Below are 17,701 nucleotides of genomic sequence, written 5' to 3'. Positions count from 1 at the left end.
ACAGACAGACTTAAGTTTGAAGGGGCCATAGGCACCTACTCCACGTCACTCAGAGCCAACTACAGCCTAAATCTGTGGATCTCCCAGGTGGGGCTGGGGGCCACCTCAGGCGGCCCCATATCGTATGGCGAAGCTCAGCACAGTTCCCTCCCGCCTTCCAATACCAGAGACAGTCTTCCCTCCAAGGAAATGTAGAGCATTATCATTACCGTCACAAAACCGGCGCGTCGCTCACCCACCGCGGGCGCGCGCTGTCTCCTCCCCGCCTGGAACCAGCCACGTCCACGCACAGCCACCGCCCCCGCAGCCCGGCTGCGCTCCCCTGTGCGCAGGCGCACGCCGCTCGCTTCCGCTCGGGGCGGGGCTAGCGCGCGGGGCAGGTCCCGACAGCGGGTGCGGGTGGCCGCGCCCCCCTACCCGTCCGCATGGAGTCGGGGGGTCGCCGCGGCCTGGCCTCGGCGGGGGGGCCGGTCTCGGCGACCCCGATGCTAAGGCAGGATTCGGGGACCGGGGCTGAGGCGCGGGCTCGCGGCCCCGGTGCCGTCGGAGCCCGTCGCTTCCTGCTCTGTCTTTACCTGGTGGGCTTCTTGGTGAGTGCTGGGGCTGGGGGCGCAGGGCGACTACGCCTCGGACCTGGAACCCGATTAGGGGTGGCTTTTTTTCTTTTGAAGCCTGGGTGGTTGTAAGGCTCACTCAGGGCTGGGAACCTGCGATCTGCCTGGTGGTGCCTTCTTGCCTTTCAAGCTTCTTTTTGCCCCCAAACCCCTTCCACTCTGCACCAGGCCACATTGCTTTATTGCCCCTGGCGGGCCCAATCCGCAGCTCCTCTACTCCTGCAGTTTTAAGGCGCCCCCAGCACCAGCCTTTAGTGTGATTAAGCCAGGTTCAGGGGTGACCCCAGGTGTTAGATGCTGTGAAAGGTTCAGAGCACGCAGGGTGGACAGCAGGGCTCCTGGGCAACTTTGGGAAAGCCCAGCTGTTCTGACATCTGTAGGTGTGGTAGGAGTACACAGGCCTTTGTGCCAGGCCCGGTCGGGGAAGTCACTGTTGATGACCCCACTTGGGCAGGCACATTTTCATTAAGGTTCCTGCTAGACTGGAATGTTTAAAAATGCAAACCACGGTGAATTATACACATCTGCCTTTCAACAAACTGTTTATTGGACAAGGCAGGTTTGGTTTTTTCATGATGTGTGTGTGTGTCCTGGTTTAATGAGGACAATTATTATGAATTTCCCACGTAGAATGGAAAGCTTAGAAAGATGAGTGTATGATAGGGGAAGTCATCCATACCTCCATCCATTTATTATTCATAGAATTTCTGAAAACCTTTTATGTGGTCGGGGCTGTAGAGCTCCAGTCCCTGCAATACACAGTCCCTGCCAGGAACAACTTAAAATCTTACCAGAAAACTTGTGTTGGTAGCTCATGGGCCATTGTCTGCAGGAACCCTAGATCCAACACCTCACTCCTCTCCTTCCAAGTCTAGACCTGGTTTAGTTGCCCTGGTTGTGAGCTGGTCCAGGTTAGGAGAGAAAGGACAAGGACATCATAGGATTTCTTCTTTGCTGAGCCTGAGACTGTATTTGAGGACAAAAGGAACTGGTCAGGCTAAGTGTCACTGGGCGAAGACGGCCTTCGGAGGCTTTGAATAGTCCCCAAAGGCACTAGGTCCTGGCAAAGAGGAATTACTGTTTTCTGCCCAGATACAGGTTAAGACCACTACTCCCCAGTATGTTATCCTCACTAGAGTTTGGATACCGAACCATGCTCAGCTAGGAGAGGAGTAGGGAGGCAGCCTCCCTATTCCCCTCCACAATGCAAGGTGTTCATCAGTCTGTAAAGGTTTAATGTTGATTTAATAGTTAAGAGAATGATGAAAGCATTTTCCAAATCGCTGTAAACACTACACCATGAGGCACTCAGAAGGGCTGCGCTTCACACAGAATCTGCCTCCCTTTAACCTACCTATCCTGCCCCCAGGCTCATGCTTTCTGTTCAGAGCCTGGCATTCCTTAATCTTAGATCAGCCTCAGGGTGCAGATACCTCTTCCACCTTTCATTTCAGCCACCCTCAATTCAAAACTATTGATGGTGAGTGCCCCTTGACATTTCGGAAGGGAGTTGGCTGCCATCCACCCTCTGGTCGGAGCTGGGGACTGCCTCTAGGCTATTGCTGCCCTCCCTCAGACAGTACTCATATCTGATCCTGCCAGATGAAAAGAATTTGGGCCCTCACCTGGAAAGTCCAGATTGGGAGATCGGAGAAACCAACATGACCTAAAATTCAAAATAGTTTGAATGTTCTAAATGAATTCACAGATCATACATTATAGTTGGCCTTCCAGTACAGATTTGAATATTCAGAGCTTCTCTGTTGTCTACGCGCTGTTCACACAGTGAGTCTAATTTAGCAAGCCTGATGTAAAATTTTAATAATTTGTTCAAGAGAGTCATTAAGTCTCTAATATGTTCAGGGGAAAATGTAAGATTTCCCAAAAGTTAAAAGAGAGTAGGGATTTTTTTTAATGGAAAATGTTGTAAGCAATTAAAATATGTGCAGCTTTGGATATCCTTGAAGATCTAAAGGCTCTTTGTTAGGTAACATCCAAGGAATATTATACATAACTTAGTTATTACTTTTAATATATTTAGAGATGTAAAGACCTCTAAGACTTTTGGGGAAATGGTTTCAGATTAATAAGAGGAAGGGAACAGGATTAAAGAAGTCATTTGCCAAAGTGTTCTGTTTTTAGTTCTCATCTGGGCTTCCAGGTTTTAATTTGTTTAAGAAGGAAGATGAAGATGGCCCTCTAGGCCACTTTTGGTTAGCATTGTAAGATGGTGCTAAGATCTGTGATTTCAATCCCCTCTTTCCTCCAGATACACAGTGAGATTCGTATTTTATTTCATCAGCTATAGTCAGGTCTCTTATTCATTCTTACTGAGGCAATTTGCTAATCAAGAAATATTTAGGTTCCTACCCTGAAAAAGATCTTGAAACGTGTTAGTGTATTCACCAGTTTTTTTGAGAGATGTAAATGTTCCACGAAAGGTTTAAATGGTCCCCTCTTGCCTGATTTCCTTATAAATGGTTATAAGCACATGACCAGTTGCCACATTCAGAGTGCATTCAAAGCCAGTGGTTTTGAAGAAACTGGATTCACAGGAAGAGAGGAGTTGCCTTTTCTAGTAAAGGGGAAGACAATTTTAGTGCACAACTTCCTGAAAGACAATTTTGGAAATAGATAATACTTTTTAGGCTCACAAAGCGTTAAAATAATATTGATCATCAGTTATGAGTCTGTTTTCTTATTGCCTGCCGTAAATCTCAGCCTACTTAATTATTCCTCTCCCATTCTTTATTTGAATGTTAAATGACAAGTGGTACTGGGAATTTTTTGGAAAAAAAAATATTTTGGACAATTGAGTTTCCTTTTCTGAAAGATTCAGAAAATTCAATAGGTAACTGATGTATTTGGGGTCTTTTAAGTGATATCATACATCAGCAGGCTGATGAAACAAAGCTGACAGCAAAGCCCAAAAGACATTGGCTTAGACCCAAAAGAAATTTTAAGTAGTCTTAAAATCAAAATAATAAACCGTAGTTCTGGTAGTATAAATTTATGAGCTATTTAAGAACACTAGATAGTAAATATATGGCCATCTAAAGATGTAACCATGGAAAAGGGCCACTGAAAAGTGCATTTAGAGGTTCATGTTTCTAAAATTAGGTGAATGCACAGCCACCAGGATAAGGGATAAGCAAAAGATTAATTGTGGGCCCAAAGAAAAAAATATTTTTCGTGCATTTCTTTCTATTTAACCAGGAGTATAAGAAAAGGAATTCCAGTTGAATATAAAGAAAACCGTGTGTGTGCAATGTGGTTTCCTTCCTCTAAACCAGTTGTTGAAAGTATCCAAGTAAAGTAGGAATGAGAACAAAACTTAAAGGAAAAATTAACAGTCTTTCTGTTAACTCAGAATACCTAGCAAAAAAGGTCAGTACTTATCCCCAGGACAGAAGAAAAGAGAAAATATGTTTGAACTGCTGTTGTGTGTTAGACCTTTCTCAACCATTACATCTCTTAATGTACATCATATGTCTACCAGACAGGTGTTATTATCCCCATTTTTTACAGATGACAGCACTGATGCTTGGTGACATTAAATAACTTTCCAAGCACACATGCTTAGTAAGAAACAGAGCTGGAACTTAGAACTGTCTGTCTAACCCCAAATCCCATGCACTTTCATTGACTTAGCTGCAGAACACTGTCTTTCCCCACTACCCCATCCTTCTCTCCTTGCTTTGCTGAGACTTTCTTCAGATACTATTTTTAAGGCTATAAGCCACAGATTAGTCACCTTCCCTAATTCTAGGAGGAAATTCATATATGAAGCAAGTGCAGCTTTGCCAAGAAATATGCATTCTCCCTGCCTCCTTTCCCACTTCATCACACACACAAACTTTTTTTGGTTTTTTGTTTGAATAACTTCTATAGCATATCCTCCTTGAGTATTAAGGATCAATCACAAAGAAGCTAAGGTTGAAATGATTCCGGTTCATGGTGATCAGGCATTTACAGGGAGCAACTGTTATAACACATTGTATTTTGATTCTTTGATAATTTGAACCTGATGGGCATAGCATACTGTAGAATACAATTATGATTTCTTGGTGGCTCAAAATTTAGATACTGGTTTTATTTTTTTAATCAGTTTGTTATTAGGATTACCACTTTAAGAACACCTAAGCGTCAGTTTCTAATTTGAGTTAATCAATGTTTTGTTGTTTAGGATTTGTTTGGTGTCAGCATGGTCGTCCCTTTATTGAGCCTTCATGTCAAGTCTCTTGGAGCAAGTCCAACAGTTGCTGGAATAGTAGGTGAGTGGTTAATATCGTACATTTTCAGAGCACTGAATTTTCAATCCTCTGGACTAAACCTAAAAACAAATCAGTCTTATAGCTAAATATTATCCAAAGGTAAATTGAAAGTGGGATAAAAGGAATTTTTAGAATACTTAAAAATACTTAAAAATGTTACCCTGTGGGCACCTGGGTGGCTCAGTCGTAAAGCGTCTGCCTTCGGCTCATGTCATGATCCCAGGGTCCTGGGATCGAGCCCCACTTCGGGATCCCTGCTCGGCAGGAAGCCTGCTTCTCCCTCTCCCACTCCCCCTGCTTGTGTTCCCTCTCTCGCTGTGTCTCTCTCTGTCAAATAAATAAATAGAATCTTAAAAAAAAAAAAAAAATGTTACCCTGGAGGGAATGTAATTCATCTTTTCCTAGACTACCTGTGGTCAGAGAGGTTTTGAGGTTTAGCCTCATTCCCTTCCCCTCACCACCAGTGACATCACAGGTACTTACTGAGCCTCTCCAAGGAGCTGGCTGCATGTGTTAAAGGGTAGGTACAGACCCCTGCCTGCAGGAACCAGAGAAACATAATCTACAGGAATCAAGTCATGCAGCAAGGGATTTAGGGTGAGCCTTGACAAATTGGTCACAAGCTTCCTGCACCACCACAAGCATATCTTAGGGAGTTGTAGGCTTTCTCTACCTGTGCAGCATAGAACCTCCATCTCAAAGTCACTGATTTACCAAAGAGACAAGATATAGCAGGGCTTAGGACTGTGCTAATTAACAAGAAATTGTTGAAAGACTAATAGCCTTTGACTATTCACAAGCTGGATAAGCAAATGTTCTGGGACAGTGGTGGACACAATATTTGGTAAGTCCTCCATGCCATGATTTGTATTTCCCTTGGAAAGTAGAATTATACTGGCCCACACAGAAGCATTAAGGTTTCTGTGAAGAGCAGAAGGGACATGTTATTTGATATAATGGAGGTAAAAGCACTCTGTAAAACTTGGTCAGTTCTTTATAAAACTAAAGCATTTTATAAAACTGGAATGTTAGAGGGATATAAGATGATACAAAAGTTTTCAGACTGAGTAGAATTTTTGTAGGATTTGGATTTCTACTCCCCGAGTACTCTCTATTTGGTCTTCTCAGTCAGGGGTACGCATCCTCAAGAGCGGGAGAAGCCTCTCTCAGAGACCCTTTGGCCTTAGGCGGCCCTTGCCTTAGTCTCTCTTCTGCTTCCTTCATTTTTATTTTGAAGGTTTTTCTTTTTTTTTTGCTTTATTTATTTATTTGAGAGAGAGGAGAGAGAGCACAAGCAGGGGGAGTGGCAGGCAGAGGGAGAAGCAGGCTCCCCGCTGAGCAGGGAGCCCGATGCCGGGCTTGATCCCAGGACTCTGAGATCTTGACCTCAGCCAAAGGCAGACGCTTAACCGACTGAGCCACCCAGGCACCCCTGAAGGTCTTTTAATAAAAATTGTATTGCTTTACCCTTCCAATTGAAAAAAAAGGGGGGGGGGATCTCCTTTTTAAAAATAGTCTTTTTTTCCCCCTGTTTTTCTGTTAATTTCTGTGTAATTGTTACCATGTTGATCCATTTTTGTGATGGGTCCAGCTGATTTTCTTGATGTTACTGATGTTTTTTGTAGGCTCCTCCTATGGCATTTTGCAGCTCTTTTCCAGCACACTGGTGGTAAGTTGTCTCTCATCTGGCAAACATCTTGGTCACATTTGGGGGGCATTTCCATGGTGGTGGTGGTTAAAGGTGGTAAGTCAGAGGACTTTCTGTATTCCTTGCTTTCCTCAGGGCTGCTGGAGTGACGTGGTTGGAAAACGGTCTTCCTTGCTGGTGTGCATTCTGTTCAGCGCCCTGGGTTATCTGATTCTTGGAGCATCCACCAGTGTGTTCCTGTTTGCCCTTGCTAGAGTCCCTGTAGGTAAGTTTCTTTCCTTGGGTGCGTTTCATTCCAAATAAATCAGTTGTATGTAAGTGTATAAAGAGAGACTGTCGTACACGTCAGTGCCTTCTTTTTTTATTTTTTTTAAGATTTTATTGATTTTAGAGAGAGAGAGAGCCTGTGTGAGCAGGGGGAGGAGCAGAGGGAGAAGGAGATAATTTCCAGCAGACTCCGTGCTGAGCACAGAGCCCCACGCAGGGCTCAGTCCCAGGGCCCTGAGATCATGACCTGAGCTGAAACCAAGAGTCGGACACTTAACCGACTGAGCTGCCCAGGCGCCCCTGTCGGTGCCTTCTTGACTAGAGCTTTTGCCAAAAGAAAATAATGACAAGCGCAATTATAACCGGAACACCAGCCGCTGCTGTTGATCGAGTACTTGGTATCAGTCAGGCTCTGCTCACTTGTGCAGAGCCACAAAGCCTGTACATGACAGGGCCCGGAGCCCTCCCTGTCAGTGTGAATCATTATGCTGCTGCACAGACCTGTCTCCTTCCCATCCATCTCTCTACGTTCAGGCAGGAAGAATTTGTTAAATGTCTTTGGCCAGCACTGTGCTTCCTATTCTCTCGCTTGGCCAGCTTATAGTTTTAAAATTGGGCCTCCTGACTTCAAATTGAGATTTCCCACTGTAGCTTTCCTGCAGCCTCCTGTAAATCTGGCTGTTGGTCGGGGGAGATACTAGGATGATGACGAGTTTCTCTTTCCAAACTGATCTTGAATGTTTCTGACATTTTCGAAATAGCTTCTATTTTGTCCATTCACCGAAACGTTTTGTCCATTCTTTGAGCTGCCACTTGTGAATGCTGTCCTCGTGTGGCAGGTAGGCAGCTCCTGTGGAAGCTCTTTATTCTCTTTGCCTTTCTTAGTTGCTAGAGCCCTGGAGTTTCAGTGTTTCTTTCTCCCCTGACAGACTCTGCTGCCCTGGTGGATAAGTTTGCAGCACTGGACCTCTGCCCATATTCAGTTAAGCTGCTCCTTTTTACCTAATGCCCCAAAGGAACAGAGCATAAAATAAGTCCTTCTAACATATAGTTGATGATCAGCTTATTTGGGATTTTCATACCCATTTCTGTGACATACATACTTACTCTCCAAGTCTTTTGAGTTCACCCTCCAAAATTCATGCTGTGCCTTTCTGTTGATTCAAAAAACAAAAAATGCTTATGAAGGTCTTTGCTTTAAATATGAGCAGTCATCCTAACTTGCCTCTACCACATAAAATCCAACCAATGGCTGCTCTGTGTGCATCCGGAGTCAAAGTTATTGTACGTGCTTGGTTTGGGTTGCAATGTGTAAATATAATACACTCCACCATTCAGCAATAAGGCTGTTCATAATTCTAAAGAAATATATGAGATTAATGGACCCTGTATACAATAGGTAGAAATTTATAGAAAAGATTAAAATGTTTTTATTTAATATGAAATGAGCCTGCTTTGAGTAATGATAGTTCTATTAATATACATCATACTCTTGACCAACAGGAGAGCTATACATAAAATTCTTTCCTGCTATGGGAACCTCTACAGTGTTTAATTGGCCTGGGAATATGAGGGAGCCCTGGGGAGCCTTGCCAGCGTTGTGCTGTACAATGTCACGTGTAGGTTCAGGTCCTTGTATCCTGAAGATGAGCCTGAGGGAGGTTGAAGTACCAGAAGTAGACACGCGGTTTTCCCCTCCGCTCTCTGTCCCCTAGCCCAACCTCTAGAAGGTAATAGGAAGCTAGTCTGCGTTACCCTCACCACAGTCCTCCTTCCCTGGGTATGTGAGGTGAACCCAACATCGGTATCATTTCAGAAATAATCACAGGATTCCTATCAGGCCTCTTAGGAATCATCTTCCAGCCCAGTTCTTTCTCCCATTTAAGGAAATAGATCTAGAGTCTCTCTACCTAATTCCAAAAGAGATTTCTAAGTTTGCTTCCCAAAGAGGCTGTTTATCAGGCAAATGCCCGCTCTAATATTTAGACACAGCTGGGTACAGAACCCAGGATCAGTGTGCAGGCAGAGTGATGTACAGTGATACTTCTTTCAAGGAAATCCCTGGAAACCATTGTGTTACATCACAGGAGCACTTCAGGCCAACCCAACAGGAACACTGACTGAGTTCCTGCCATGTATTGATCAACATGGTGGGCAACCTATGTTACCAGAACCTAATCAGTCTGTTTATTCAGCATATGGATGGATGGGTGCAGACAAGACAAATACATCAGCAGAAGTATGAGGAATATACAGCTGCTATATACATTTTAATCTCTTATTAAGTCATGCCCCACCTTTCAGTTTGTTTAGTCAACCAATTCACAAACCTCTTGCTAGTAGAAAATCAGTTGGTAGTGTTTAGATGACTATGTCATCATATTTTTATATTTTTACTCATTCCCTGTCCTTCCCTCCTCTGTTCCTCTCTAGCAGTTATCACCTTTATACACACACACACACACACACACACACACACATACACACACACAGGCTCTGTGAAGATAGATACATTTGTGTCTTTTTTGTGCTCTGTTCCTTGCATTATCCTCAGGGTCAGGGTCAAAGTTAATGCTGGACATATAGTAGGCATGCAGTGAATGTTTACTCACTGAGTGAATGAATAAAGAATGACACATCTCGGGACACCTGGGTGGCTTAGTTGGTTAAGCATCTGCCTTCGGCTCAGGTCATGATCTCAGGGTCCTGAGATCGAGCCCCCACGTCGGGTTCCCTGCTCAGTGGGGAGTCTGCTTCTCCCTCTCCCTCTGCTCCACCCCCTGCTTGTGTCTCGCTCTCTCTGACAAATAAATAAAATCTTTAAAAAAAAAAAATGACACATCTCTGTAGAGAAGCCACCATGAATTGCACTTGGCTAACAGAGAAAACTGGAGATACTGGGATGTCAGGGTGGAAGGTGGGAAAGCAGAGGATCCAGGGCTTGGCTACCAGGAATAAGGTGGCCAACTAGGACTGTGGGCTAGATCAGGAGTCCAGTCATGGTGGGATGAAACTGCAGACCTTAGAGATTCAAAGAGAATGGAGACCAGAACTCCATCAGTGATAGAGATGAAATGCAAGATCACATGCAAGATTTTTTTGGTCTGAAAAATGTTACAGAGCATGTTTCTTATCCCCTTGCAGGTATTTTTAAACATACCCTCTCCATTTCAAGGGCTCTGCTTTCTGATCTGGTTGCAGAGAAAGAACGGCCCCTAGTAATTGGACAATTCAACGCAGCATCTAGTGTGGGCTTCATCTTGGGCCCCATGGTTGGTGGATATCTTACTGAGCTAGATGGTGGATTTTATCTGACAGCCTTCATCTGTTTTTCTGTCTTCATTCTCAATGCTGGTAAGTTGACATTTCATCATAAGAAGACTGGTGTATGCATTCATACTGACCAATCTACCTGCTTTACTTTTATCTCCTTAACACTTTGTTGTTCTTAAAACAGGCAGGCTTTTTGTTGTTGTTGTTTCACTATTGTTGACATACAGTGCTATATTAGTTTCGGGTGTGCAATAGAGTGATTCAGCAATTCTGTACATCACTCAGGGCTCATCCTGATAAGTGTACTCTTAATCCCCTTCACCTCAGAATAGCAGACTTATTTTTCAAAGTTGGACCACCTCATCCCCTGCTGCAGACCGCCTGCCCGTGTCGTCCTATCATGCTAAAGCATGGATGTGTCTCACACAGCATGGTCGTGTGCAGGCCCTGGCCTGCGCCCTCCCCCAGCTCTCTCTCTCCTTCCATGTGCACCAGCCACACCGGCTTCCTGGTCAGGCTCACACACGCCAGGCTCATTCCCACAGGAGGGCACTGCAGTTTGCTCTTTCCTCCACCAACAACATTCTTCCCACATATCTTTACTGGGTCTTTCTTATTCAGGTGTCAAATATTTACTTCCTTGGAAAGCCCTTTCCCGATGACTGTTTCAAATAATTCAGGTTTCTTCATAGCACTTCTGAAATTATATTATCAATTTGTTTTCATGCTTATATTCTCTCCTCCCTACCTCCCCACAAATACCATTAGAAACTAAATGCCACAGGGTAGAGATTTTCTCGCTGTTGTCACTCCTGCCCACACCTGGCCAGGCATAAAGCCAATGTTCAATAACATTTGATGAATAAAAGAACACTTACTGGACTATGAGCTCCTTGGATGCAGGGCCAGTTGCCTAAAGCAAAGAGGATAAACCTCTTTGCCCAGAGACTGGTACTTCCTGAGCCTTAGATAAACAGCTTCATAAACAAGAGGATTGGTTCATGTTACTCAGTTTTCCTTAAGTTTAATGATAGTCTACTCTACTGCATCTTTTTTAGTCTTTGTATTCAAGGCTCCAGGTTGAGTGGTGGATTCCATGTTGAGCTAGGATATCACACTCAGAAAACAGAGTTCAGGAGTTCAATGTCAATCCTCATAGGTATATTTTGTGATTTCCTGCCAGAAGTTTAACCTGTAACCTCGGCCAGGAGGTGAGGTCTGACGGATTAGTGTAAATCTAGATAAAATACTTGAGCACATGACCGGCTGGTGTGGCCAGGTACCTTCCCCTACGAAGGAATGTGATGAATGTGATGGCTCCCAAAGTCAGAAGTCAGTGTATGAACGAAGGCCATGATTATGGAGTTCTGTTTTGGATTCTCCAGCAATGATGCTGTTTAATATCATGCCCTAACCTAAGCCTGTGAATGGATCCGAGTCAGGCAGGGATAGTTCAGCCACAAGTGTTCTCAACCACAATGGCTAAAAATAGTAATAGGGATTTCTTGTGCATTCTTAAGAAACATGGAGGTCAGTAGGCCAAGCTGATGCAGGGAATAGCAGAGGAGAGCGAGGGGGGCAGGCCAGCAGACCATGTCTCACACTGGGCTTTGCCTTCCAGCACAGTGAACACAGCGTACTGCGTTTTTTTCCCTCAGTGACCTCGGCTGTTTTCCTCAACTCCTTTTACCCCTTCAGCTTCTCATATCCTCATTCTGATCGGCCACTTTGCCTGAGAAAGGCCTCTTATGTCTTTCTTTCCGTGATTTCTGTTTTCATGGTTAAGAACTCAGACTCTGGAGTCTGACAGACTTGGATTCAGGTTCCTACTGTGCCACTTTTTAGTGTGGGCCTTGGGCGAGTTGCCTCAGTTCACTCATCCCTAAAATGGGGTAACAACACTCCCGGTCTTACTAAGACGAGCACCGGAGGTCTTGCACACGAGCGGTTCACCCCACTGCATCAAGTATGCTAAGCATACTCAGTAAACATCAGTTGCTGTCATCATTATCATTTTTATTATTTTAATTATACTCTTCCTCTCAGTCTACCAGCGATAGTCCTTTCATAGTTTTATCAAGATTCTATAAAATGCCCAAGGGGCATTTTAAAGGTAAGAACGGATAAAAAGTCCAGGCCTGCATTCTTGCGTGGTAGAGTTTTCTGTCATAAATTAGTCCCTGGCGAATAGTCCACCTAGACTGTGGAGAAACCACATACACAGATGTGGTTGCTGAAAACAGCATGAAGCAGTCTGAATGGCCACTGGTCCGGGTTGAATTGAAGTGTGGAAGGACTGAAAACCCCACAGGATGAGTTTGGAAAAGATGTCCTAGTATGGCAAGAAATTTGGGGGCATGGATTGGCAATAGGTCATTCTACTTGGATGGCGTGGGATACATAAAATGACCGAGGTGGGAATGAGCCAGTCACAAGGGTGGAGGTGGGATTATCTGAATAGGAATTGAGCCACTCCATAATGGTCCATGAGAATGGTACCCCCCAAGATTTTGAGGTGTGACTTGTAAAAGCACATGGTGGCCCTGAAGTGGGGGCAGATCCAAGCAGGTGCTTCCTGACAGGTCATTGGTTATCAAGCTGCCCTTCCTCCCTCCACAAACCAAGGCTGGCTGTCTCTGTTCATAGCATCCTGTGCTTCCCCTAACATAGCACTTATCCTGTAATTTAACTGCTAGGTTTTACTTGTCCAAACCCCCTTTTAGACTTAAATTCCTCGAGGCCAGGGATTTTATAGGCCTTGTGTTGTCAAGTTAATATATTCCTACTTTTTAGCACAGGACTTAGCATTTAGGAAGCATAAATATTCAGTGTTTAGATGAAGTATGGGTGGTGAATGGATGAGTGGGTGGATGGACGGGTGGGCAAGATGGTGGATAGGCACGGAATTAGAAAGGTAATGAATTTAAACATAGGCATGAGAATTTCAATATCACATGATATAGGAAACGGTCATGGGCTCTTGAGCTTTAGGAAAAAGTGAACATCTTGTAGGTATAGATCTTTTTGAGGTGACTAGCGGAACTCTGCTATCAAAATGGAGTAGAAGTAGCTGTGGGAATAGTTAAAAACTGGATTCAAAACCACGGATTAGTAAATGGCCCAAATACAAAACTACAGAATGGTGATCTCCCACACGTGCTTGCTCCTCCCCCGCGGGGCACCGTGGGAGCCGGGGCATGCAGCCTGCTTTGACAGGTCCTGTGCCACCCTAACAGGTCTGGTTTGGCTGTTTCCCTGGTGTGAAGCGAAGCTCTCCGGTGCAGAGAAGGGCCTGCCAGCGAGGAAGGACTCTGCACCCTGGGGGAGGACGGACGGGCACGGGCAGGGAGCAGCCACCCCCCGCCAGCGCACGGCCAGCGCCAGGCCTGCCAGGCCGCCGTGGCTGGAGGTCGCATCCACGCTGCGCGACATGAAGAGCCTCGTATTTTCCGAGATGTGGGACCTCTTCGCGGTGCGCTTGCTGATGGCCGTGGCGGTCATGCTGTACTACAGTAACTTTGTGCTGGCCCTGGAGGAGCGCTTCGGGGTGCGGCCGCGGGCGGCGGGCTACCTCATCAGCTACAGCGGCGCGCTGGGCGCCCTGGCCGGCCTGGCGCTGCGGCCCCTGCTGCGGCTGTACCGGCACGACGGCCGCGCCATCCTGATGCACTCGAGCGCGCTCACCTGCCTGCTGCTGGGGCTGCACGCCGCCGCCCGCTCCGTGGCCGTGGCCGTGCTCTGCTCCTCGCTGCTGGCCGTGTCCACCGCCGTGGGCAGGACCTGCATCACCGACCTGCAGCTGGCGGCGGGCGGGGCGCGGGCCAGCGGCGCGGTCATCGGCGTGGGGCAGTCGGTGACGGCCGTGGGCCGGATCATCGCCCCGCTCCTGTCGGGGCTCGCGCAGGAGGTGAGCCCGTGCGGGCCCCCCAGCCTGGGGGCTGTGCTGGCCCTCGTGGCGATTTTCCTCATGTCCCTCAACAGAGCCCGCTATGGCGGCGGCGGCGGCGGTGGTGGCGGTGGTGGGAGTGACCGATTAAAACGTGCGTAGCGTGGAACTGGATGGAGGATACCAACTCTGAGGCCGGGAAGGGTGGTTTCCCAGCGGGTGTGCTTCGGGGGCAGACGCCCAGGGCTGAGCAGAAGTCAGAGCCTTGTCAAAGGGGAAGGTATTATTAAACCGTATGTACAAGTCTCGTCTTCGAACCGGCCAGTGGGGTTAAAGCTTTCCAGGGGGGATCCCTACCAGCTTCAGGACAGGAAGAGGGTGGTGGGATTACAGAAGGTGATGTGCTCCCCTGCTAAGTAAAAAATAGGGTAAGCCATTAATAACATGACCGGCTGGGTTCATGTCACCTTGGATAAGTAAGCTGAGAGGGGGGTTTTCTGCTATCAGAATCCTAGAGATTAAATAAGCTACTTTATTGAAATTAGCCTGTCCCTTCCTCAAGTTATAACAAGGTTCCACCTGGGAAGCTGCGGGAAAATCACATGGCTGGCCTCACCCCCAGACATTGATTCTGCGGGCCCTGGGGAGGCCCAGAAACCTGTCCTTAATAAGCAATACTGCACTTTCTCATGGAGGCAGAAAAAGGGTCGTTTGGAGACATACTGGTTTTGAGTCAAGTCAAAGCCAGAGACTTGGTTGTGTTTATTGATAGCTAACTCAGTTTGAACTATTAAGATTATGTGATCCCAGTGTGTTACCTTCTCCCCAGCTCTTGGCAGTCATGCTCCATAGTAGGAGAAACAGGTTCATGGAGCCTGTCCCTTGTGTCCACTGCCTTGGAGGTCCCATGCTCTGCAGAGAGCTGAGGTTGTCCGTCTGGCTAGTTCTCCCTGGATATCAGGCATGAACTGCTTCCAGAAGCCGATGCTCTGTTGGGCTGCATCGATTGGATGATGGTAGAGCCCAGTGGAAAAGACAAAGCACAGGAATGCCTTTAAGATGAACGTCTCGTGCAGTGTAGGAGAGTCTGGTGTCATGACTCATCAGACGGACTTAACTCTACGGCGTCTTATGTTGAAAGTCATTTCTTTTCTCTCATTTTAATATCCTACCTGAGAATGAAAGAGCTACACTGATCTACAGGGAAAATGCCTTTTCCTAGGCCTAGGCTAAACGGTCATTCCCAGGGTCCAGCTGAGAGGCTCAGAGTGAGGGTTAGCAAACTCAAAGGGAAGCATCTGTGTGGTTCTTGCTACTTGGATGATGTCACCTATTAATAATTATATTGGAGCTCCCCCCTCTTCTCCCCATGCAAACTACCGAAGTTCACATTCCTTTCATTCTTTTTGATTGGTCCACTAGGAAATTATTCGTTCTCAACCTAACACATGTATAATTATAAATGTATTGTATGTAAAGCAGAAAAAAAAAATGTTTCTCTAGTTTTTGAAGTTGTGTATGGGGTAAACTCAAATATTTATGATAAAGAATTAATGGGATGTTTGAAGATTGTCCTTTCTCCTATCCAGCTACAAGGAAAATATTAACTTTTTATTAAGTGTTGTAATTGTGAACTTTTATACAAGCGCTAAGCGCTTTTGAGGAAAGCAAAATATAATATAAAACGGCATGGCCCATAAGGAGCACACCAAATCGTCATAGAGGTTATACTCAAAGGACAAGAAGTAATCAAGGGTTTATGCAATGAAGTAGAATTTCTCCAAAGATTATCTTTTCTGTGAACTCAGAAACAGCCAAGTTTCTTAGACATTCTTTAATGTAGTCATTATTAAATTTTTGAAATCCTAGCACTTTATTTTTGAAGTTAAATAAAGCCTATAAATTTATTAAGGCTTTACAGTTAATCAGATACATGGAAATACTGAAAACCAGGGTTGATCTTCATATAGAGAGTAGAGAAACATTTTTGTTATTCTCCACACTCATGTGGGTTTTTTAAAGATAAATATTATACAGGCATACCTCATTCTATGGCACTTCATTTTATTGTGCATCACAGATACTGCGTTTTTTTACCAATTGAAGGTTCGTGGCAACCGTGTGTTGAGTTTATCAGCACCATTTTTCCACCAGCATTTGCTCACTTTGGGTCTGTCACATTTTGGTAATTCTCACAGTATTTCAAACTTTTTCATTATATTTGGTATGGTGATGTGTGATCAGTGATCTTTGATGTTACTGTTGTAATTGTTTTGGGGTGCCATGAACCGTGCCCATATAAGGGGGTGAATTTAATCGATAAATGTACGTGTTCCAACGGCTTCACCACCTGGCTCGTCACCTGTCTTTTGCCCTCTCCTCGGGCCTCCCTATTTCTTGAGTCGCAACAATATTGAATATTGAAATCAGGCCAATTAACAACCCTAAGGTGGCCTTAAGGTGAAAGGAAGTGTCAGCCGATGTGGCAAACTTCCTCGCTGTCTTACTTTAAAAAATTGCCACAGGCCATCCCAGCCTTCAGCAACCACCACCCTGCTCAAGATTGAGAAAAGACCCCCCACCAGCACAAAGATTGCCACTTGCTGAAAACTCAGATGATGGTTGGCATTTTTTAGCAATGAAGTCTTTTTAATTAAGGTATGTACATTGTTTTTTAGACATAATGCTACTGTAAATTTAATAGGCTACAGTATAGTATAAACATAATTTTTTTTTTAAAGATTTTATTTATTTTTTTGACAGAGAGAGACACAGCGAGAGAGGGAACACAAACGGGGAGTGGGAGAGGGAGAAGCAGGCTTCCTGCAGAGCAGGGAGCCCGATGCAGGGCTCGATCCCAGGACCCTGGGATCATGACCTGAGCCGAAGGCAGACGCTTAACCAACTGAGCCACTTAGGTGCCCCTAAACATAATTTTTTATGTACGCTGGGAAACCAAAAAATTCATTTGACTCACTTTATTACAATATGTACTTTATTGTGGTGGTCAGGAACCAAGCCCACAATATCTCTGATGTGTGCCTGTAGTTCCTCTTAAAAAGTCTGATGTGTGAATATTCAGAAATGTGTTCCAGAACCAGCAGCATCCACATTCCCCTGGAGCTTATTAAACATGCAGACACTTACACCCCAGCCCGGACCTGCTGGGAACCATTCTCACAAGATTCCCACCTGCTCTGTGTGCACAGTAAATTTTGAAAACCACTGGTCTGTAGACAGTATTTATATAATTTATGGAATATGATCTCAGGGAAATTAAATCTGCTCAACTAAAGTTTGTGTTGTTTTGTTTTTGAGTTCTTGAGCAACTTCTGTAATAATTTCCCAAGTATTTAGGTTGAGCCACACAAAATTGCTGTTTTTCTAAGTCAATTACCTGCAGTTTCACATGGTTCAACTTAATGGTATATGGAATCTTATTTTAGGGGCATTGAACTTGCCCGAGAAGTTTATAAAGGATATGGCACCCTCCTGGCATTATGCCAGCCCCAACTGCTAAGTTCTGTGAATCAGCCTCAGGGTTTTGGGTTCTAGAAGACTCTGGCCTTCTCCACGGAGGGAAGGTATACCTCTCTGCCCTCATGTCCAGAGAGATGAGCAGAAATCAGAAAGGGAGTGGGGCATGCCTAGCCAGGGCAGTAACATGGGCAAGGCTCCAAAGCCCAGGCGTGTGGGTCAAGAGAGATGCCTGCAGCAGACAGAAGGGGGGAGAACCAGT

At 45.3% G+C, this 17,701-nt stretch overlaps 1 protein-coding gene across 2 annotated transcripts; it reads left to right on the top strand.

The window, feature by feature from the left end:
- The first annotated feature begins 362 nt into the window (after nt 1-362).
- MFSD9 (major facilitator superfamily domain containing 9) lies at nt 363-17,257 on the top strand. 2 transcript variants are annotated; one of them, XM_045885267.3, is made up of 6 exons: nt 363-590; nt 4,801-4,888; nt 6,514-6,557; nt 6,672-6,801; nt 10,005-10,157; nt 13,313-17,257. In XM_045885267.3, exons 1-6 carry the CDS (start codon nt 426-428, stop codon nt 14,122-14,124), a joined length of 1,392 nt encoding a protein of 463 aa, XP_045741223.1. In that variant the 5' UTR covers nt 363-425; the 3' UTR covers nt 14,125-17,257. The 2 variants fall into 2 exon arrangements, with proteins under 2 accessions (XP_045741223.1, XP_045741222.1); XM_045885266.3 differs by having other exon boundaries at nt 9,948-10,157.
- The last annotated feature ends 444 nt before the right edge of the window (nt 17,258-17,701 follow it).

The sequence above is a fragment of the Mirounga angustirostris genome, unplaced genomic scaffold (genome assembly GCF_029215605.1).
Source record: "Mirounga angustirostris isolate CCGP_5_RB_7025 unplaced genomic scaffold, mMirAng1.0.hap1 SCAF_10, whole genome shotgun sequence".
NCBI lineage: Eukaryota > Metazoa > Chordata > Mammalia > Carnivora > Phocidae > Mirounga > Mirounga angustirostris.
The sequence above is the reverse complement of the archived record's forward strand: the minus strand, read 5'-3'. Positions and strand labels throughout refer to the sequence as shown.

What these genes read in the sequence shown, in the direction of transcription:
- MFSD9 (XM_045885266.3), top strand. Translation starts at nt 426, where the DNA reads ATGGAGTCGGGGGGTCGCCGCGGCCTGGCCTCGGCGGGGGGGCCGGTC. An exon ending in TTTACCTGGTGGGCTTCTTG is followed by an intron (nt 591 to 4,800) that starts GTGAGTGCTGGG and finishes TTTGTTGTTTAG; the next exon opens with GATTTGTTTGGTGTCAGCAT. An exon ending in CCTTGCTAGAGTCCCTGTAG is followed by an intron (nt 6,802 to 9,947) that starts GTAAGTTTCTTT and finishes ATCCCCTTGCAG; the next exon opens with GTATTTTTAAACATACCCTC.